Source organism: Pseudocercospora fijiensis (assembly GCF_000340215.1).
Source record: "Pseudocercospora fijiensis CIRAD86 unplaced genomic scaffold MYCFIscaffold_1, whole genome shotgun sequence".
NCBI lineage: Eukaryota > Fungi > Ascomycota > Dothideomycetes > Mycosphaerellales > Mycosphaerellaceae > Pseudocercospora > Pseudocercospora fijiensis.
The window spans coordinates 7,997,479-8,011,710 of record NW_006921532.1 but is presented as its reverse complement, the minus strand read 5'-3'; the positions used below and the strand labels follow the sequence as shown (position 1 = coordinate 8,011,710).

Sequence of the window (14,232 nt, the reverse complement as noted above, 5' to 3'; positions counted from 1 at the left end):
GAACAACTCTCGGAGCGGACATTTCTAGGTCTTTTAAGAGTAGACGTAAAGAACTCGGTACGATATTACTTAGAACGGAGGTAGTACTACAATACCTCGTACGTCTACCTATTATAGTAGGGAAAACGCGCTCGTATTATAATTAGTCGATAGCCCTTAATTCTTATAGATATATATTACTTTATAGGTTATTATATATAGGGATAGCGTAGTTAGAGTTAGATATTATATTAGAAGGTAAGGTTTAATATAGTTATATAATTAGGTAGTTAAGTGTTTAATTTAGCGCAGGCTAAGTAGCTTATTAGACTTGCTAAGTTAGTAGCAATAGAGGTCGTAGAATATAGATAGGCTACGAGGGCGCGGCCTTTAGAAGAGAAGCGTATATTAGGGCTAAAGAGGCTATATATAATTAGTATATAACTAGGCTAAGTAAAGCTAGGGTCTTAGTACCTTAGGTAGGACTTAGCGCTTAGCGTTAGGCTAACTAGCTAGCCTTCCTCCTTCTCCTCCTAGATCTCTATCGAATACTACCTATACCTACTACTACCCTATCTACCTACTAATATAACCCCTATTATAGTATTAATAATAGCGCTTCTATTTCTACGTTTGTCTAATAGTATTATATATATTATTATTAATATATAGATATACTAAGGAAGGAGGTCGATACTCGTTACTATAAAGGTACCTTAGTAGTATTAAACCTACTAGCCCTAGGTAGTACTAATTTAGCTAGTTCTACGTAGTAGATAGCGCGTTATTAGCGAAAACCTCTACTTTACGAGCTAACTATAATACTATAGTATCTTCTATTATTTATTTAGAATAAAAAGCTCCTAACGTTTATAACTCTATAGGTATATATCTACTAATAGATAAGAACTATAACTAACCTAAAGGGGTAAACGCGTCGAGAGCCGTCGCTAAGCTACTAAAGGTTTAATAGTAATATAGGAGCAAAATAGTAAATAGTACTTTAGATAGAGTAGATAGACTACTATATAGGCTCCCTATTTCGGATATACTAGGCTCTTATATAAAGTAGATATTAGAGCCTTACGAACTCTATAAAGGACGAACTAGGTATTTAGGATAGCCTATTAGCTAGAGACGTAGGAGGTTAGTATAACTATTAGTTAGTCTAGTTCTTATTATTAGAGTTAGCTATTCCCTATATATAGGCTAGAGTTTAGGTTAAGATTTGTCGTCTGCTATACGCACGTAGTATAGTTCTATGTAAGGCTTCTAGAAGGGAGCGGGTTAGATAAAGGTTCGAAATAAGGCTTTTCGTAGCGCCGCTCTCGAGGCTGCACGAGCATCGAATTCGGTAATTGGCAAGAGCATCAGGGGAATGATAAGCGGGCGCGCGCGTGTATGCCGTGGCGGGCGCTGTCGTAGGCTGTACTGTTGCTTCTTCTGTTCCATCGCCTGCAGCGTGCATGAAGCTAAAGGACTGCGCTGGCACCGCATGCAACGATTTGTGATAGGTGCACGTCACGAAATATCGGGGTGCGCAGCCAATGGAAGGCGCAAGATTTCGTCTGAGGGTCGGGCATGCGCTGGCGGGCGAATGCAGCCTGCATCACTTGACCTGCTCCGCCTGCGCGCAAGGTTGGGCCATTGGTGCAGCGTCAGAGCTAGCGGGCGGGAAGGGAAGGGAAGGGAAGGGAAAGGTGTGAGGTGTGAGGTGAGAGGTGAGAAACGGCAGCGCCAGCGCCACGAAAAAGCCGTGACAGAAGCGAAGGTTCTCAACTTGATCCGCTCGATCGGGTCTTAAGGTGTGCTGGGATGTCGCAGGCGCCAACAGCCAATCTCGCAAAGACGATGGCGACTTTGGCAAGGGCCCAACATCGTGATCTGCAGGCGGCGACGACGGGAAAGGGAAAGGGAAAGGGACGGTGCAAGTCATCAGCAGCACATTATTGGGCAATAATCTTCGCTGTGCTGCGAGTGCCGTCAGTGCTGGGCGTGATTCTGCGTGCATCGTGGTCGTGGTGCTCTCCTGCGGCCCCGAGGCGAGGCGACAGACGCGTTGTGCAGGTTGCAGAAGCGTGCAAGCGATGGAGGCATCGTGAAGGAGTGAGCGAGGGAGCGATAGCGTATGCCAGCGCGTGTTTCGGGAGGCCTACGACGGCGCGCATCCATACGCACACTTTGATGAGGACAACAACGGCTGCATGAAATCGATGGGCGCGGCGCCGAGTCGAACAAGTGCCGTGTGCACTAGCTGTGCGGTGTACGGAGTAGTCTTCGTCACAGGGCGTCATGTTAAGTGCAGCGTCCTTCTGCGGACGTGGTGTTGGCTCTGTCTGTTGGTTCAGGCCATGTGGATGGACGGCCAGGACGGAGGGATAATTGGACAGACGGGCTAGACGACAGGCTTCTCCAATAATACATACATGTATGCAGCGTGAGGTATGACTATAATCACATCATCTCGTCCGCCCAGGTGATCCTCGTCGCCGCTCGCCGTTCACCCAAGCGCGTGGCCCCAGGATGGCCTAGCGCAGGTCAGGGCGACCGCCAGCCGGCAAGGCGCCGCGCCGATGCTTCGTACAGCCGTGCCGCGGGCCTGCAGCTGCACCGACGGCTTGTATCGAAGGTACCTGGACCAGAGGAGTGGGTTTGCGCGAAACCGGGCGAGCCTGGCGCGGACATACTAGGCTTCGACTAGCCTTCACGTCAAGTGCGTAGGTTGACGGCCTGCTCATCAAACGCTACAGTAGTGCATCCGGGTTGCTTGCGCTTGCCGTTCGTAGGCTCTGGCTCTGGCTCTGGCTCTGGCTCTGGGAGAGGATCGCAGCAGCACGCAGCACGCAGCACGCAGCACGCAGCACAGCACCCACCCAGTCGTGGCTCCCGGCGCCGCGGGCCGGCTCCTCTGCGAAGTCACTTCCGCTTCCGCAAGCCGTTGCCGGTGCAGATGTGCAGATGGCAGATGGCAGATGGCAGATGGCGGACAGGCTGGGCGTAGCGCAGAATCCGACTCAGGCTCCGCAGAGAAGCAGCCTGGGGGCCGGGCCTGGGGCATGGCATGGCATGGGGCATAGCATGGCATGGCATGGCATGGCATAGCATGGGCCTGCGCGCGATGATGCACCGCACCCGGCGCACCGCACCTCGCAGGCGCAGGCTCGCTCGCACTAATAACGTTCAGGTCGCCTGGCAGAGGCAGAGGCAGAGGCAGCGCGGCAGACATGTCTTGCTGGTGCTGGTGCGCGTGCTCATGCTGGTGCGCGTGCGGCCCAGCGCAGGAGGCCCGTTCATAGTGTTGTCACCGCCTATATCTCTCGTCACGCCCTGATCGCGGCCAGGCCAGGCTCTCTGCTTCTCCAGTCCTGTCGCTCGATGCCATAGGCCCGCACACACCTGACCGCTCGTATTGAATTGGGCCCCGTCTGCCACGCCGCCAAGTCATCCTCGCCCTCCTCACCATCGCTAATCTCATCAGCCGGCTGATCGAGGCCTGGCCTCTGCATTGCGCCTTTGCTCCCTCCACTACAGCCCACTACAGTACAACCAGCGCGCAGCCGCCCGCCCTCAGCTCGCCATCCGCCATCCGCCATCCGCCATCCGCCATCCGCCACTCTGGGCTCGACGTCTCTGCTCACGGCCACGCGTGGCTCCTTTCGCTGCTATGAGCGTGCTGCTCACCTGGTCGTAGCGTGTGCGCGGGATCAACCAGCGCCTCTCGCCCAACCACTGCACCTGCGCGACTGCCCTCGCTCCGCAGCGCTGCAGCCGTGCCTCTGCCTCTGCCTCGCGAACACCATATAGGACGCTTGCTCCCCATCCGGGACGTCTCGGCGTCCCACGTCATCCGCCAACGTGGCTGCCACGGACGTCCATCGCTTTCACAGTCACTACCGGGGTCCTTTTGCCTACCACGCCCACGCAGCTCCTCCCGTGTCCGTGTCCGCTCAGCACACTCCGCAGAAGCACGACAGCCCGCTGTGCTCCGCCCGACCACCTTCTCCGGACCCTCCAACGGCGGACCAGCCCTCGAATTCATGGTCCAACCCACGGGAGTACGCAGGTAGTCCAGGCAAGGATTTCATGTCCGATCGGCCCAGAGACCAGCGTCCTCCGGATACTTCGATTGCCAGTGCCAACGACGCACAGCAGCGCGCTCAACAGTACCCTCCTGCTTCGCTTTCTGATCACTATGGCCCTCGAACCGTGACCACCACGCCCAGCACAACGTCGCCAGCACTCCATCGACCTCCAACGGGCAATGGCAGGACCATGGAGCTACCACCACTGCCCCAGGCCCCAAGTGCCTCGGGTGGCAGCTTTCCTCCAGCCTCTACAGCCTCTAGGTCGGTGGGCGTAGCGTCCATACTAAACCCCACCGATGGGGATGACAGCTTCTCAAGTCGCAGGCGCAAGGCCTCTCAGCTCGAATCACCGCACGCTTCTTTGCCGATACTGCCACCTTTGGGTACTCAGCATCAAGTCACTCAATCAGCTCGTGCAACTCCGACGCCCTCATCCATGCAACCAGTCACCTCCTACTCCGGCGAGAGAGCGCCACGCAGAATCCTGACCCCAAGGTCGCCATCACTACATCGTGCAGCCAGCTTGAATCAGCTCTCCAACCCTTCACCGTATCCGACTTTTAGTGCTCAGCAAGCCCCATTTCTTCTCTCACCACGGAGTCGAAGCTATGCCATTGAGCCTGGAACTGCAGGCGCACCACCTTTGCCAACTCCGCCTGCAGCTATGCGTCCGAGCTACGGATTTCCTACACCTGCCCAGTCTGCTCACTTACCTCCCATGTCACAGCGAGCAAGCGGGAGCAGCATAAATCGACCAGGAAGACCGACCTCAGAGAGCACTAGTCCTCGTTCGTCTTATTCGTCATACAGTCAAGCAGGTCTAACTTCACCAGCTGCAACTTATGCATCCGCGTCGATGCCCACTCTGTCTTCTGCATATCCTGAAGGGGCGGAGCATTTGAGTTCCGGTGCTACAAGTGCCCCAACCTCCATAGGTCCAGATCGGCAGCGAGCCGTTGGAGTACCGATATCCGCATCAGGAGGGCAGAATGTCTATCAGATGATGACTTTGGAGACGACATCGGGCACTGTCCAGCTACCTGTGGATGTACAAGCAGCGTCGCGAGTTGCAGACGAGAAACGCAGACGGAATGCGGGCGCCAGTGCACGTTTTCGGCAGAGACGTAAGGAGAAGGAAAAGGAAGCTTCGTCGACAATATCGCGACTGGAGCTGCAAGTGAAAGAGCTTAGCGAAGACATGGACTTCTACAAAAGGGAAAGGGACTATATGGCCGGCGTAGTTCTACAGGTACCTGGTGGCGACCGTCATTTTCCGCGACCTCAATCTCCTCGTCATCGGAGAAGCTCCGGCTACATGGGTTCAAACAGAAATGCCGACTACATGACGATGCAGGATCAGGGCGGACGGAGTCCAGATGAAGGTAGAAACGTGAGGAGAAGGACATCTACACTATCACTTCCACCCCCACCACAGGCATCCAACCATCCACTTCCACCCCCAGGGACAGCATATCAATCAGGCTACGCTCCGCAGGGTTACGGCCACCCCCTTCAACCGCTGCCACAGCCAGCAGCAGTCCACCAGGCTTCGGGACCAATGCCGTCGCCTTCGATACGAGGACCTCTCCCGACACCGACATCTGCACAAGCACCTCCAGGAGCGCACCAGCTGATGCAAGCTTCTCCTCAAACAGGCCCATGGAACCCATATGCCGATCGACGAGGTCCCGGTCATCCGAAAGATTCACGTTGATCATCGGCCAACAAACTTAGCCACAATGTGCTTGACGCGAACAGTACGACGGGAACATTAACTAGCTTGGACATTTCTGATTATCTGGAATATACATCTCCTAGACATTTTACGTTGGGCAGGATTTGTGCGTCTTTCTTGCGCAACCTGCAGCGGACATCCTCTTTGCAACTTTGTACTTCTTGATACCCCTTTGCGAAGCATATTGCGAGAACGTGGCGCAGAATTTTCTTGTGTAAGCTATGGACTTGTGGTGCGCTGAGATACCCCTGGCACGAATGTTTTTTTTTTTGTTTTCGCGAGTTTGCATGGGCCATAGAATCTCGAGATCTCACGATCACAGTTATGTATCACAATGTCAACTACAATATTAATCACGCGGTGTTCATTATATATAAGGATTTGAAGTAGTAGCTCGAGGGAGCGAGTCGGCGACAGCGATATCAGTAGCGATTTCTCCGCTATGGTTTCTACCCTATGGGCTGCTCCCTATCCCAAGGAATACAGTAATAATAAGCTTAGACCGATCAGCGCTATATGTGCGCCTCTTGAAGAGACAGGCGGGACAGTGATTGGTAGTGGCGCTACTTTCATTGAGCTTCGGAAGAGAAACCTACAGTACCGGCTCGTTCGCTTGAGGCTTGAAAGGATCTGCGTGCCGATAGTACCGCGCTTTTGGTTCGAAAGTTTCTGTCATATGAAACGGTGGACTACTGCGAGTCAGGACACGGAGTTGTTGGTCTGACGGTACGTCACGTCACGAAGAACGACACCGAACGAACGACATCTTGGCCCTTGACACTGTAAATCGGTGCCACTCACAAGACGTCATGTTGAGTATTAGCAAGCATTCAATTACGAAGCTCGAGGGTGGTGTTGGCCGTGACGAGCAAGAGAGCTCAGAGCTCGAACGCGAGGAAGTGGAGCGGAGCGAACGAGTTGCCTGAGATTGTATGAGAGTCCCCGCGCAAGGTGGCCGGCACTCTGCCTTGAGATGACCGACCTGACGTTGTATCAATAATGTTGCCTTGTTCGATCAAAGTTTGCAGCAATCATAGCACTGCAGTATTACCTACTGGCTTGCAGTGTTGTCTGCATGAGATCTCCACGGCCTTGCAAACCAATATGCAGCCGTGTTCACCATCGTCAGCCCGGACCTAGGGTAAGGTAAGACTCATTATGGATAGCGAGCATTAGCGACTGCTCCGTTTCCCATGCGGAAGTCGAAAGCAGCAGCAGCATCATCATCAAACAAGACCAAGCACAACAAGACGTGTGAGGTTGCAGGTGGTGTCGGAGAGCGCTTTCCCCAATCCATCAATGGTCCTGGATAATGCTGGTTGGCACGCAGGCTTGTGTGGAAAATCGACCCCACTCATTCCTGGCTGCTTCCAGGATAATGCCTCCTCATGATCCATGTTACACGTGCGACAGGGAATCTAGCGGGAAATAAGAAGAGCGAGGGTTGGATGCACAACACCACTTCTCGACCGCTTCAAGGACAGGCATAGTTCATGGTCCATTGCCCTATTTTGTAGCGTTGTTCCTGGTCGATTCGCCTTCTTAAGTTTCTCTGACTACACTCGGCCCAAATCGGCTGTTGATTATGCCCTTGTCTGCAATCCATGCCATATGTCCGCAGTGGGAGCATCCATAATGATGAAGATGGTTGTCTGCTCTCATCATCAGGAAGTTTGATTTGTGTATGTATCACTCACCGTTATTGTAGCACGTGAGTACCGTCTTTACGATATGCAAAAGTTTGAGAGGTCGTGAGATTTCACTCTGGGTGAACGAGACACGGTAGCTAGAGCCTGTCTTGTCCGCAATCCAATGTAGAATATCGTGGCGCTTATTAGCATATAACCCAATATATTAGCGGCCGCTACGGTAAGTGAATAGGATAACGACTCGTGTCTTCTATACGGTTATCGTGTCGTCGCAATCTCGGTAGATAGCGCCTAAGGCGTATCTTAGCGGATCTCGTAACTTCCGTAGACTTCAGCTTAGTCGTTGTTAGTATAGATTAATAATAATCGCTTAGCAGCTAGTTTAATAGAAGAGATGCCTCTATCTCCGGCTACTCGAAGTTTATCGTTTACCTAGCAAATCTATTAGTAAATAATAGCTTCTTAAGCATTCGATATGTCTTAATACTCTTAGCTAGAACCTCCGCTAGGCTACTCGTAATTGCCGGATACACAATAGGACCTAGAGACACTAGATAAGCTCTTAGCGGCACTTAATCTACGGCTAGTTATCGCTAGTAATAAGGTTAGCTTCCGGTTTAATAAGGCCGAGATATAGTATCTTATAAATAGTGCTATCGATAGGTACGAGAACTATAGCGAGAGGGCGGATTCTAGCTTTAAGAAGGGCCTATTTATCGTAGTAGCAATAGTAGTAAACCTTATTATTATATAAGCCTAGCGGAAGTCTCGTATTACTACTACTTTCGTAAAGAATAAGCTTACTATACTTAAAGCCGACTAGAAGATGTAGTATAAGATGCTAGCTTAATCTAGCTTCGGTATTAATCTAAACAATAGTTATTTAACCGCTCCGGACGACGTTATAAAGGCCTATATCGCTATCTACCCTCGCGCTAAGAAGTTCTTAAAGAAACCCCTTCTCTTCCTCGTTAAGCTAGATTAGTTGTTTAGCGACACAACTGCTACTAGAGAGTATATTATATCGATCGACGCGATACTAAATAGTCTAATTCCTATACCTAAGACACCTATTATAGCGATCGAGGGTAAGGCGGAAATACCGAAGCCGAAGGACGATATTTAAGCGAAAAAGCGAGTAATCTACGATGCTAATATAGAGGCTAAACGTCGCCGCTTAGACGGTTAGAATAAGATCTATAGAACGGTCGAAGGACTTATTAGTACGATATATAAAATAGCGGAGTTAATAGCTATACCGCTACCGCTAGGTCGTACGTTATCGCGACTAATATTCTCGGCGGATTTCGTCGCTAGGTATAAGGAGCTTTAGGACCTAACTTTAAGGCAGAAGAGATTGCTTTATCGCAAGGTAATAACGGCGGACGATAGCGATATAGTTAATATCTTTCTCGGCGCGCCTCTAGATACGCAGTAGGCGATAGCAATAGCGTTGTTTAATAAGTACTTAGAAGAGTTTAAATTGTTGTCCTAAGTTAGAATACTAACTTTTGGTCCTTAGATTAGTACTAGATTTGTTAGCTATTCTCGAATATAGCTTTTTTTAATGTCCTCTAGATTAATAGCTTTTAGTAAGGGTTTGTTAGGCAGACACGTAATCTAGAGATTCTGTTATAAAAGCAAGTTTCTTAGTTAGAAGTTATAATATATGAATTTTCCGAGAATAGCAGGAGGTCGAGCATTTAACTAGAAACATAAGAAACCTTACTAAATAGAGGGGTCTCCGGTTAGAGGAAAGATTCTTAACATTTCTATTAAACGCAGTATCTAGGACTTTTGCAAGCCTATAATTAATCCTTAATTTCGTAATCTTCTAACTATTATAGATATTATCGCTACATTTCTATCGCTATATTATCTCTTATCCTATCTATTAGACCTTTAACCTTATTATCTTCTTCCGTAGCGGCAACGGCATTATTAAATAGCCTATCGTTCGTCTAATCCGGCTCTAAATCTATCGATTCTACCCTCGCGCCTATTTCTTAAAGGATATTATAAAAGGCGGTAGCAGCGTAAACTATCGCTATTTAGATACGAATACTATACTATAGCGCACTCTCGAAGATACGGAAGCGTCGCTTTATTATTATTACGGTTACTCGCGACAGATCGTTAAGTGACTTCTTATTACGTACAAGCCGAGGCTTCTTTAGAGAGGCTAATACAAGCGGGAGGCAGAGACAGAATAATTAGTACAAAGGTAATTCTAATTAGTAAGTAGGTAATATAAGTTAAACGCCTCGAGCTATAAGGGCATTCCGGCGTTTCTAAATACAAAGGAGATATCTTATCTGTAGTCGTAAGCGACGTAAGCGACGCTGTCGCTCTCGACCGCTCCTATCGCTCCTAGTAAGATAGAGCGACAGCTTAGCCTACTAGTCTTAGCGTCGCTCTAAGATTATATAAGGACTCTAACTAATTAGATCCGTAATACTATCCCCCTCCTTAAGCGGAATAGTCCCTTATTCTAGGACTTTCTAATTCCAACTTCTTTGTTATACTAAAGTTATCTAAGGATTTGTCTTCTCGCTAGCGTAAGGAAAATATCGTAAATAATATCCTCGCCGACTGCCTCGAAATGCCGATCCGCTGCTTCTATTACGAATAGGCCGGTAAACCCTATAAAGTCGATCTTCGTTCTAGTCGCTGCTCCGAGTACGCCCTATACGGCTAGTCCTATAATATGCAAGTTACTCGTATAGAGTATAAAAAAATCCGGAAGGCGCGCCTAAAGATAGCTAAAGATCTCGAAGCGGCCGAAGAGGAAGAGGACCTCCTTACGCGGAAGCTTTTCGAGTATCGCGTAAAGGTCCGTCGCTTACGCAAGTCGCTGCGTATAAAGGAGGATCGGGAGATATAAGCTCTTAAGGTAGAGGAAGCCTCTATTTAATAGGCGGAGGAGCTCGAAAGAGAGCTAGGCTCTTCGCCTATAGAGCCGATAATATTCTCGTTGCCTGCTAACGAGCCGTTTCCCCTAGATAGCCGATTATAGATATCGCCTTATAACTAGAGTCGTCTAGATTAGACATCCTAGCCTGTCTCTAAAATCCCTAGTAGGAGTGCCGAGAGTCTAGTATCCTAAAGGTATGTATTTTTAATGTTTCCTATCTATTTTATCTTCTAGCTAGTTAGTCTAGTAGTATAATTCTTAGCTACAAAAGACATAGTTGCTAGGTTTAATTCCTATACTAGTTATTTCTTTTTTGTCCGGTTTTAATATTTTTTAATTATCTGCTAATAGTTCTGCAGGTTTTCTTTTAGTTCCTAGGTGTTTTCTAAATGTAGGTATCCTTTCTATTTAATAAGGTATTTCTAACCTTGCTAATCTAGGATTTCCTCGACTTTAAACTTATTTTCTTCCTTAGGTTAGAAGTGAAATGTTTCTTAATACGGTGTTTCGGCGTCTATAGGTTCTAGTATAGAGATATAGAATACTAGGTAGATTTTCGCGTCGTCCGGTAGTTTAAGTCGGTAATTAACTAGTCCTTTAGGCTTATCAATCAAAAATAGCCCGACTTTAACGTAGTCTAGTTTCTTAGTCGATCTCCGGGTTTTTAGATTCTTTGTTAGGAGGTAGACCTTATCCCCCTTTTTTAGCTAAGGTGCTATTTTTCGTTTAGCATTATATAGTCCCGTAATCTTTTCTTAAGACTCGGTAATTGCCCTTTGCAATTCTTTATGCACCTGCTTTAAGTCTTCTAAAGCGACTATCGCTTTATCCGCGTATAGATACTGTAAATACTGTTCCCCGAATAGCTACGGATGTTTCCTAAAATTAGCGAAGAATAGTGTCTCTTTCGTAGTCTTAGATTATTGGTTGTTTAGTGCAAGTTATGCTATAGGCAATAGCGATGCCTAATTGTTTTATACGTAATTGACGTAGTACCGTAAGTATACCTCTAAGGCCTAATTCTTAACTTCCGTTTAGCCGTCTGTCTATAGATAGTATGCCGTTAATAGCTTATGCTTAATTCCAAGTGTCGCTATAAGCGTCTTCTAGTAGTTTAATATAAAGAGCTTGTCTCTATCCGTAATATAGGTCTTTAGAAATCCGTAGTATCGTATAAGTCTATCTAGTACGAGGTATCCGAGTTGCTCTGCCGTACTTGCTTCGTTAGCAGGAATAAAGTATATATATTTCGTAAGCCTATCGACTATAACAAGTATTATATCGTAGCTATGTCCTATAACCGGATCCTTAGACTTCGGTAGTTTCGTAATAAAGTCTATTGTAACTTCGTCCTATAGTTTATCTAGTAGCGTCCTAAATTGGATATGTCTATATCTAGCGTGTCTATTAGCCTTGTTACGCTAACATTATAGACATTTCTTAATATATTCTAGAACTCGTTGTCGCATATATAGGAATCCGAAGCTTCGCTTAACTAGTTCTATTGTTTTTGAAACTCTAGTATGTCTATTTTCTAGTCCGTCGTAGTGTTGTCGTATATACTCTGTAACTCGTTCCTTAGGTACTTAGTATTTCCTATGTTCGATTAGAAACTGTTCTTCTATATCCTAAAGAACTCGTATAATATAGTTGAATTCTTTTATATTAGCACTAAGGCTTCCGTCTTAGTTTGCTTTTAATATCTGCTGCTGCACTAGTTCGTAACCCTCTATATAGTCGCTACAGCGGCTTAGTACGTCGGCTCGTCCGTTCTCGCGTCCTAGGGTATAGCGGATTTCGAACTTATACTATCCTAGTAGCTCCGACTAGCGGGCCTATCTTCGGGTTAGTACTTTAGTCGTAGTAAAGTAAGTTAGATTCTTATAATTAGAAAGAATCGTAAGACTTAGTGCTCCTTCCGCGTATACTCGCTAGTATTATAGTAATGCAACTATTATAAGTAGCTCCTTGTTATAGATATCGTAGTTCTATTCCGCGGGTAATATCTTTCTCGAGTAATAGGCTACCGGGTATCGTTTCCCGTTATACTCCTATATAAGGCATACTCCTATAGCCCTATCCGACGCGTCTGTTTCTATCTAGACCGCCTTACTCCTATCGAATAATCGTAGCGTTAGCGTAGAAACGCATTGCTTCTTTAGCTACCTAAACGCTTCGTCTTCCTTCGTGCTCTAGTTCTATTGCTTGTCTTTCTTTATAAGCTCCGTAAGGGGTGCCGCTATCTTAGAGTAGCCCTCGATAAATTTTCTGTTATAGTTAGCTAATCCTAGGAATGATTGTACGTCTTTAACGCATGTAGGCGTTAGCTATTCCTATATTAACTTAGTTTTTTCTAGATCGATCCTAATTCCTATAGTACTAATAATAAATCCTAGGAATTTGACTTCCTTCTTATAGAATTCGCATTTCTTAGGTGTAGTCTTAAATCCTACTTAAGTAAATCGTTCAAAGACGTCCTACACTATTCGTATATAGTCCGCGAGAGCTCCCTTAGTATAGACTAAGATATCGTCTATATATGCGATAACGTATACGTCTAGAAGGTCTCGGAGGACTTCGTTTATAAGGTCTTAATATAACGCTAGGGCATTTGTAAGTCCTATAGGCATAACTAAGAATTCGTAAAGCCTATATCTTGTTCGGAATGCTATTATCTATTCGTATCTAGCTACTATACGTATTGCGTAAAACGTATCGCGTAGGTTAATCTTCGTATACTAGTCTAATCTAGTTAATCGGTCTTGCATTTCTTCGATATTCGGTAGTAGGTACCGATTCTTAATTGTAATGTCGTTAAGTCGTCTAAAATCGACTACTAGCCGTCCTTCGTCTAATCCGGCTTTTAGAACGAACATTACTAGTAAAGCTACCGAGGATATCGACTTCCGTATCTAGCCTTTTTCTAATTTCTCTTTTAGCTACTTGTCTAGGGTTTTAAGCTCTTTCTTAGACATTGCGTATAAGGGTCCCTATAGAGGCTCTTTCCTAGGCTATAAGTGTATCTTATAATCCTATAGTTAGTATTTAGGTAAGGCTGCCTTACCTCTCTCCTCTTTAAAGAGTCGCTTCTACTTACTATACTCTTTAGGAATGTCTAGGTCCGAGATTCTAGTTTTATTCTTTAATAGCGTATAACTTCTATCCTTCCCGTAATTATTATTATAACCCTCCTAACCTAACGGTAGTGTCGATCCGGGTTGAATACGGTTCTCCGTAATTCCTATCGACGTAAACGTCTTACGAGTCGCCCTACGTTTGTTAATCTTATCTGCCTACGAACGCTACCGCTATATAGGTTGAATGCCGATTATATAGTCGCATTCCTTAAATATAAGTACTCCTTTTCTCTAGTCTACGACTAGGTTATGCTTTCTTAACTAAGGTATGCCTAATACAATATTATAACTAGCTATATTAGTAACATCTAAGACAATCTCCTCGTAGTGCTATTAGATAGCTAGTAGTAACGGTATCGTTTCTCGTTCTATACTAGGTAGCGGTAACCTATCTACTACTATAAGTTTATACGCTCCTTCTCTTCTGCTTCGGATTGCGATCCCTCGGCTTTTAACGAATAATTCGGAGGCAAAGTTCCCGCTCGCTCCGGAATCTATTAATACACTCGTCGGGTGCCCGTTAACGATAACTTTTATACGGAAGACTACTATTAATGCTTAAGCGCTTTCGGTATTAAGGAACTCTCTTAGAACGCTCTAATCTAGAGAGTTGGTCCGTTTCCCGACTAATTAGTAGCCTAACGTTGTTCTAACTAGTTACGGATCCGTAGTCCTGCTATTCGTGCTTCTTCGGCATATAATTTTTCCTTAAGGGTATCGTTGTATATATCCC

At 46.5% G+C, this 14,232-nt stretch overlaps 2 protein-coding genes across 2 annotated transcripts; one reads left to right on the top strand and one right to left on the bottom strand.

Moving 5' to 3' along the window:
* Window positions 1-1,349: 1,349 nt before the first annotated feature.
* On the bottom strand, window positions 1,350-4,018 carry MYCFIDRAFT_170472 (uncharacterized protein; the record flags this gene model as incomplete). Its single annotated transcript, XM_007923565.1, has 12 exons — window positions 1,350-1,434; window positions 1,461-1,565; window positions 1,593-2,131; window positions 2,160-2,427; window positions 2,484-2,555; window positions 2,591-2,676; window positions 2,707-2,792; window positions 2,816-2,970; window positions 2,994-3,168; window positions 3,204-3,382; window positions 3,412-3,594; window positions 3,618-4,018. The coding sequence occupies 12 exons, from the start codon at window positions 4,016-4,018 to the stop codon at window positions 1,350-1,352; spliced, it is 2,334 nt and encodes a 777-aa protein (XP_007921756.1).
* Window positions 4,019-4,062: 44 nt separating this feature from the next.
* Window positions 4,063-9,155, top strand: MYCFIDRAFT_170471 (uncharacterized protein; the record flags this gene model as incomplete). Its single annotated transcript, XM_007923564.1, has 17 exons — window positions 4,063-5,773; window positions 5,799-5,805; window positions 5,844-5,905; window positions 5,932-5,993; window positions 6,019-6,161; window positions 6,193-6,433; window positions 6,466-6,581; window positions 6,604-6,610; window positions 6,642-6,698; window positions 6,737-6,789; window positions 6,828-6,923; window positions 6,970-7,053; window positions 7,078-7,203; window positions 7,242-7,470; window positions 7,508-7,567; window positions 7,618-7,623; window positions 9,132-9,155. 17 exons carry the CDS (start codon window positions 4,063-4,065, stop codon window positions 9,153-9,155), a joined length of 3,084 nt encoding a protein of 1,027 aa, XP_007921755.1.
* Window positions 9,156-14,232: the final 5,077 nt, after the last annotated feature.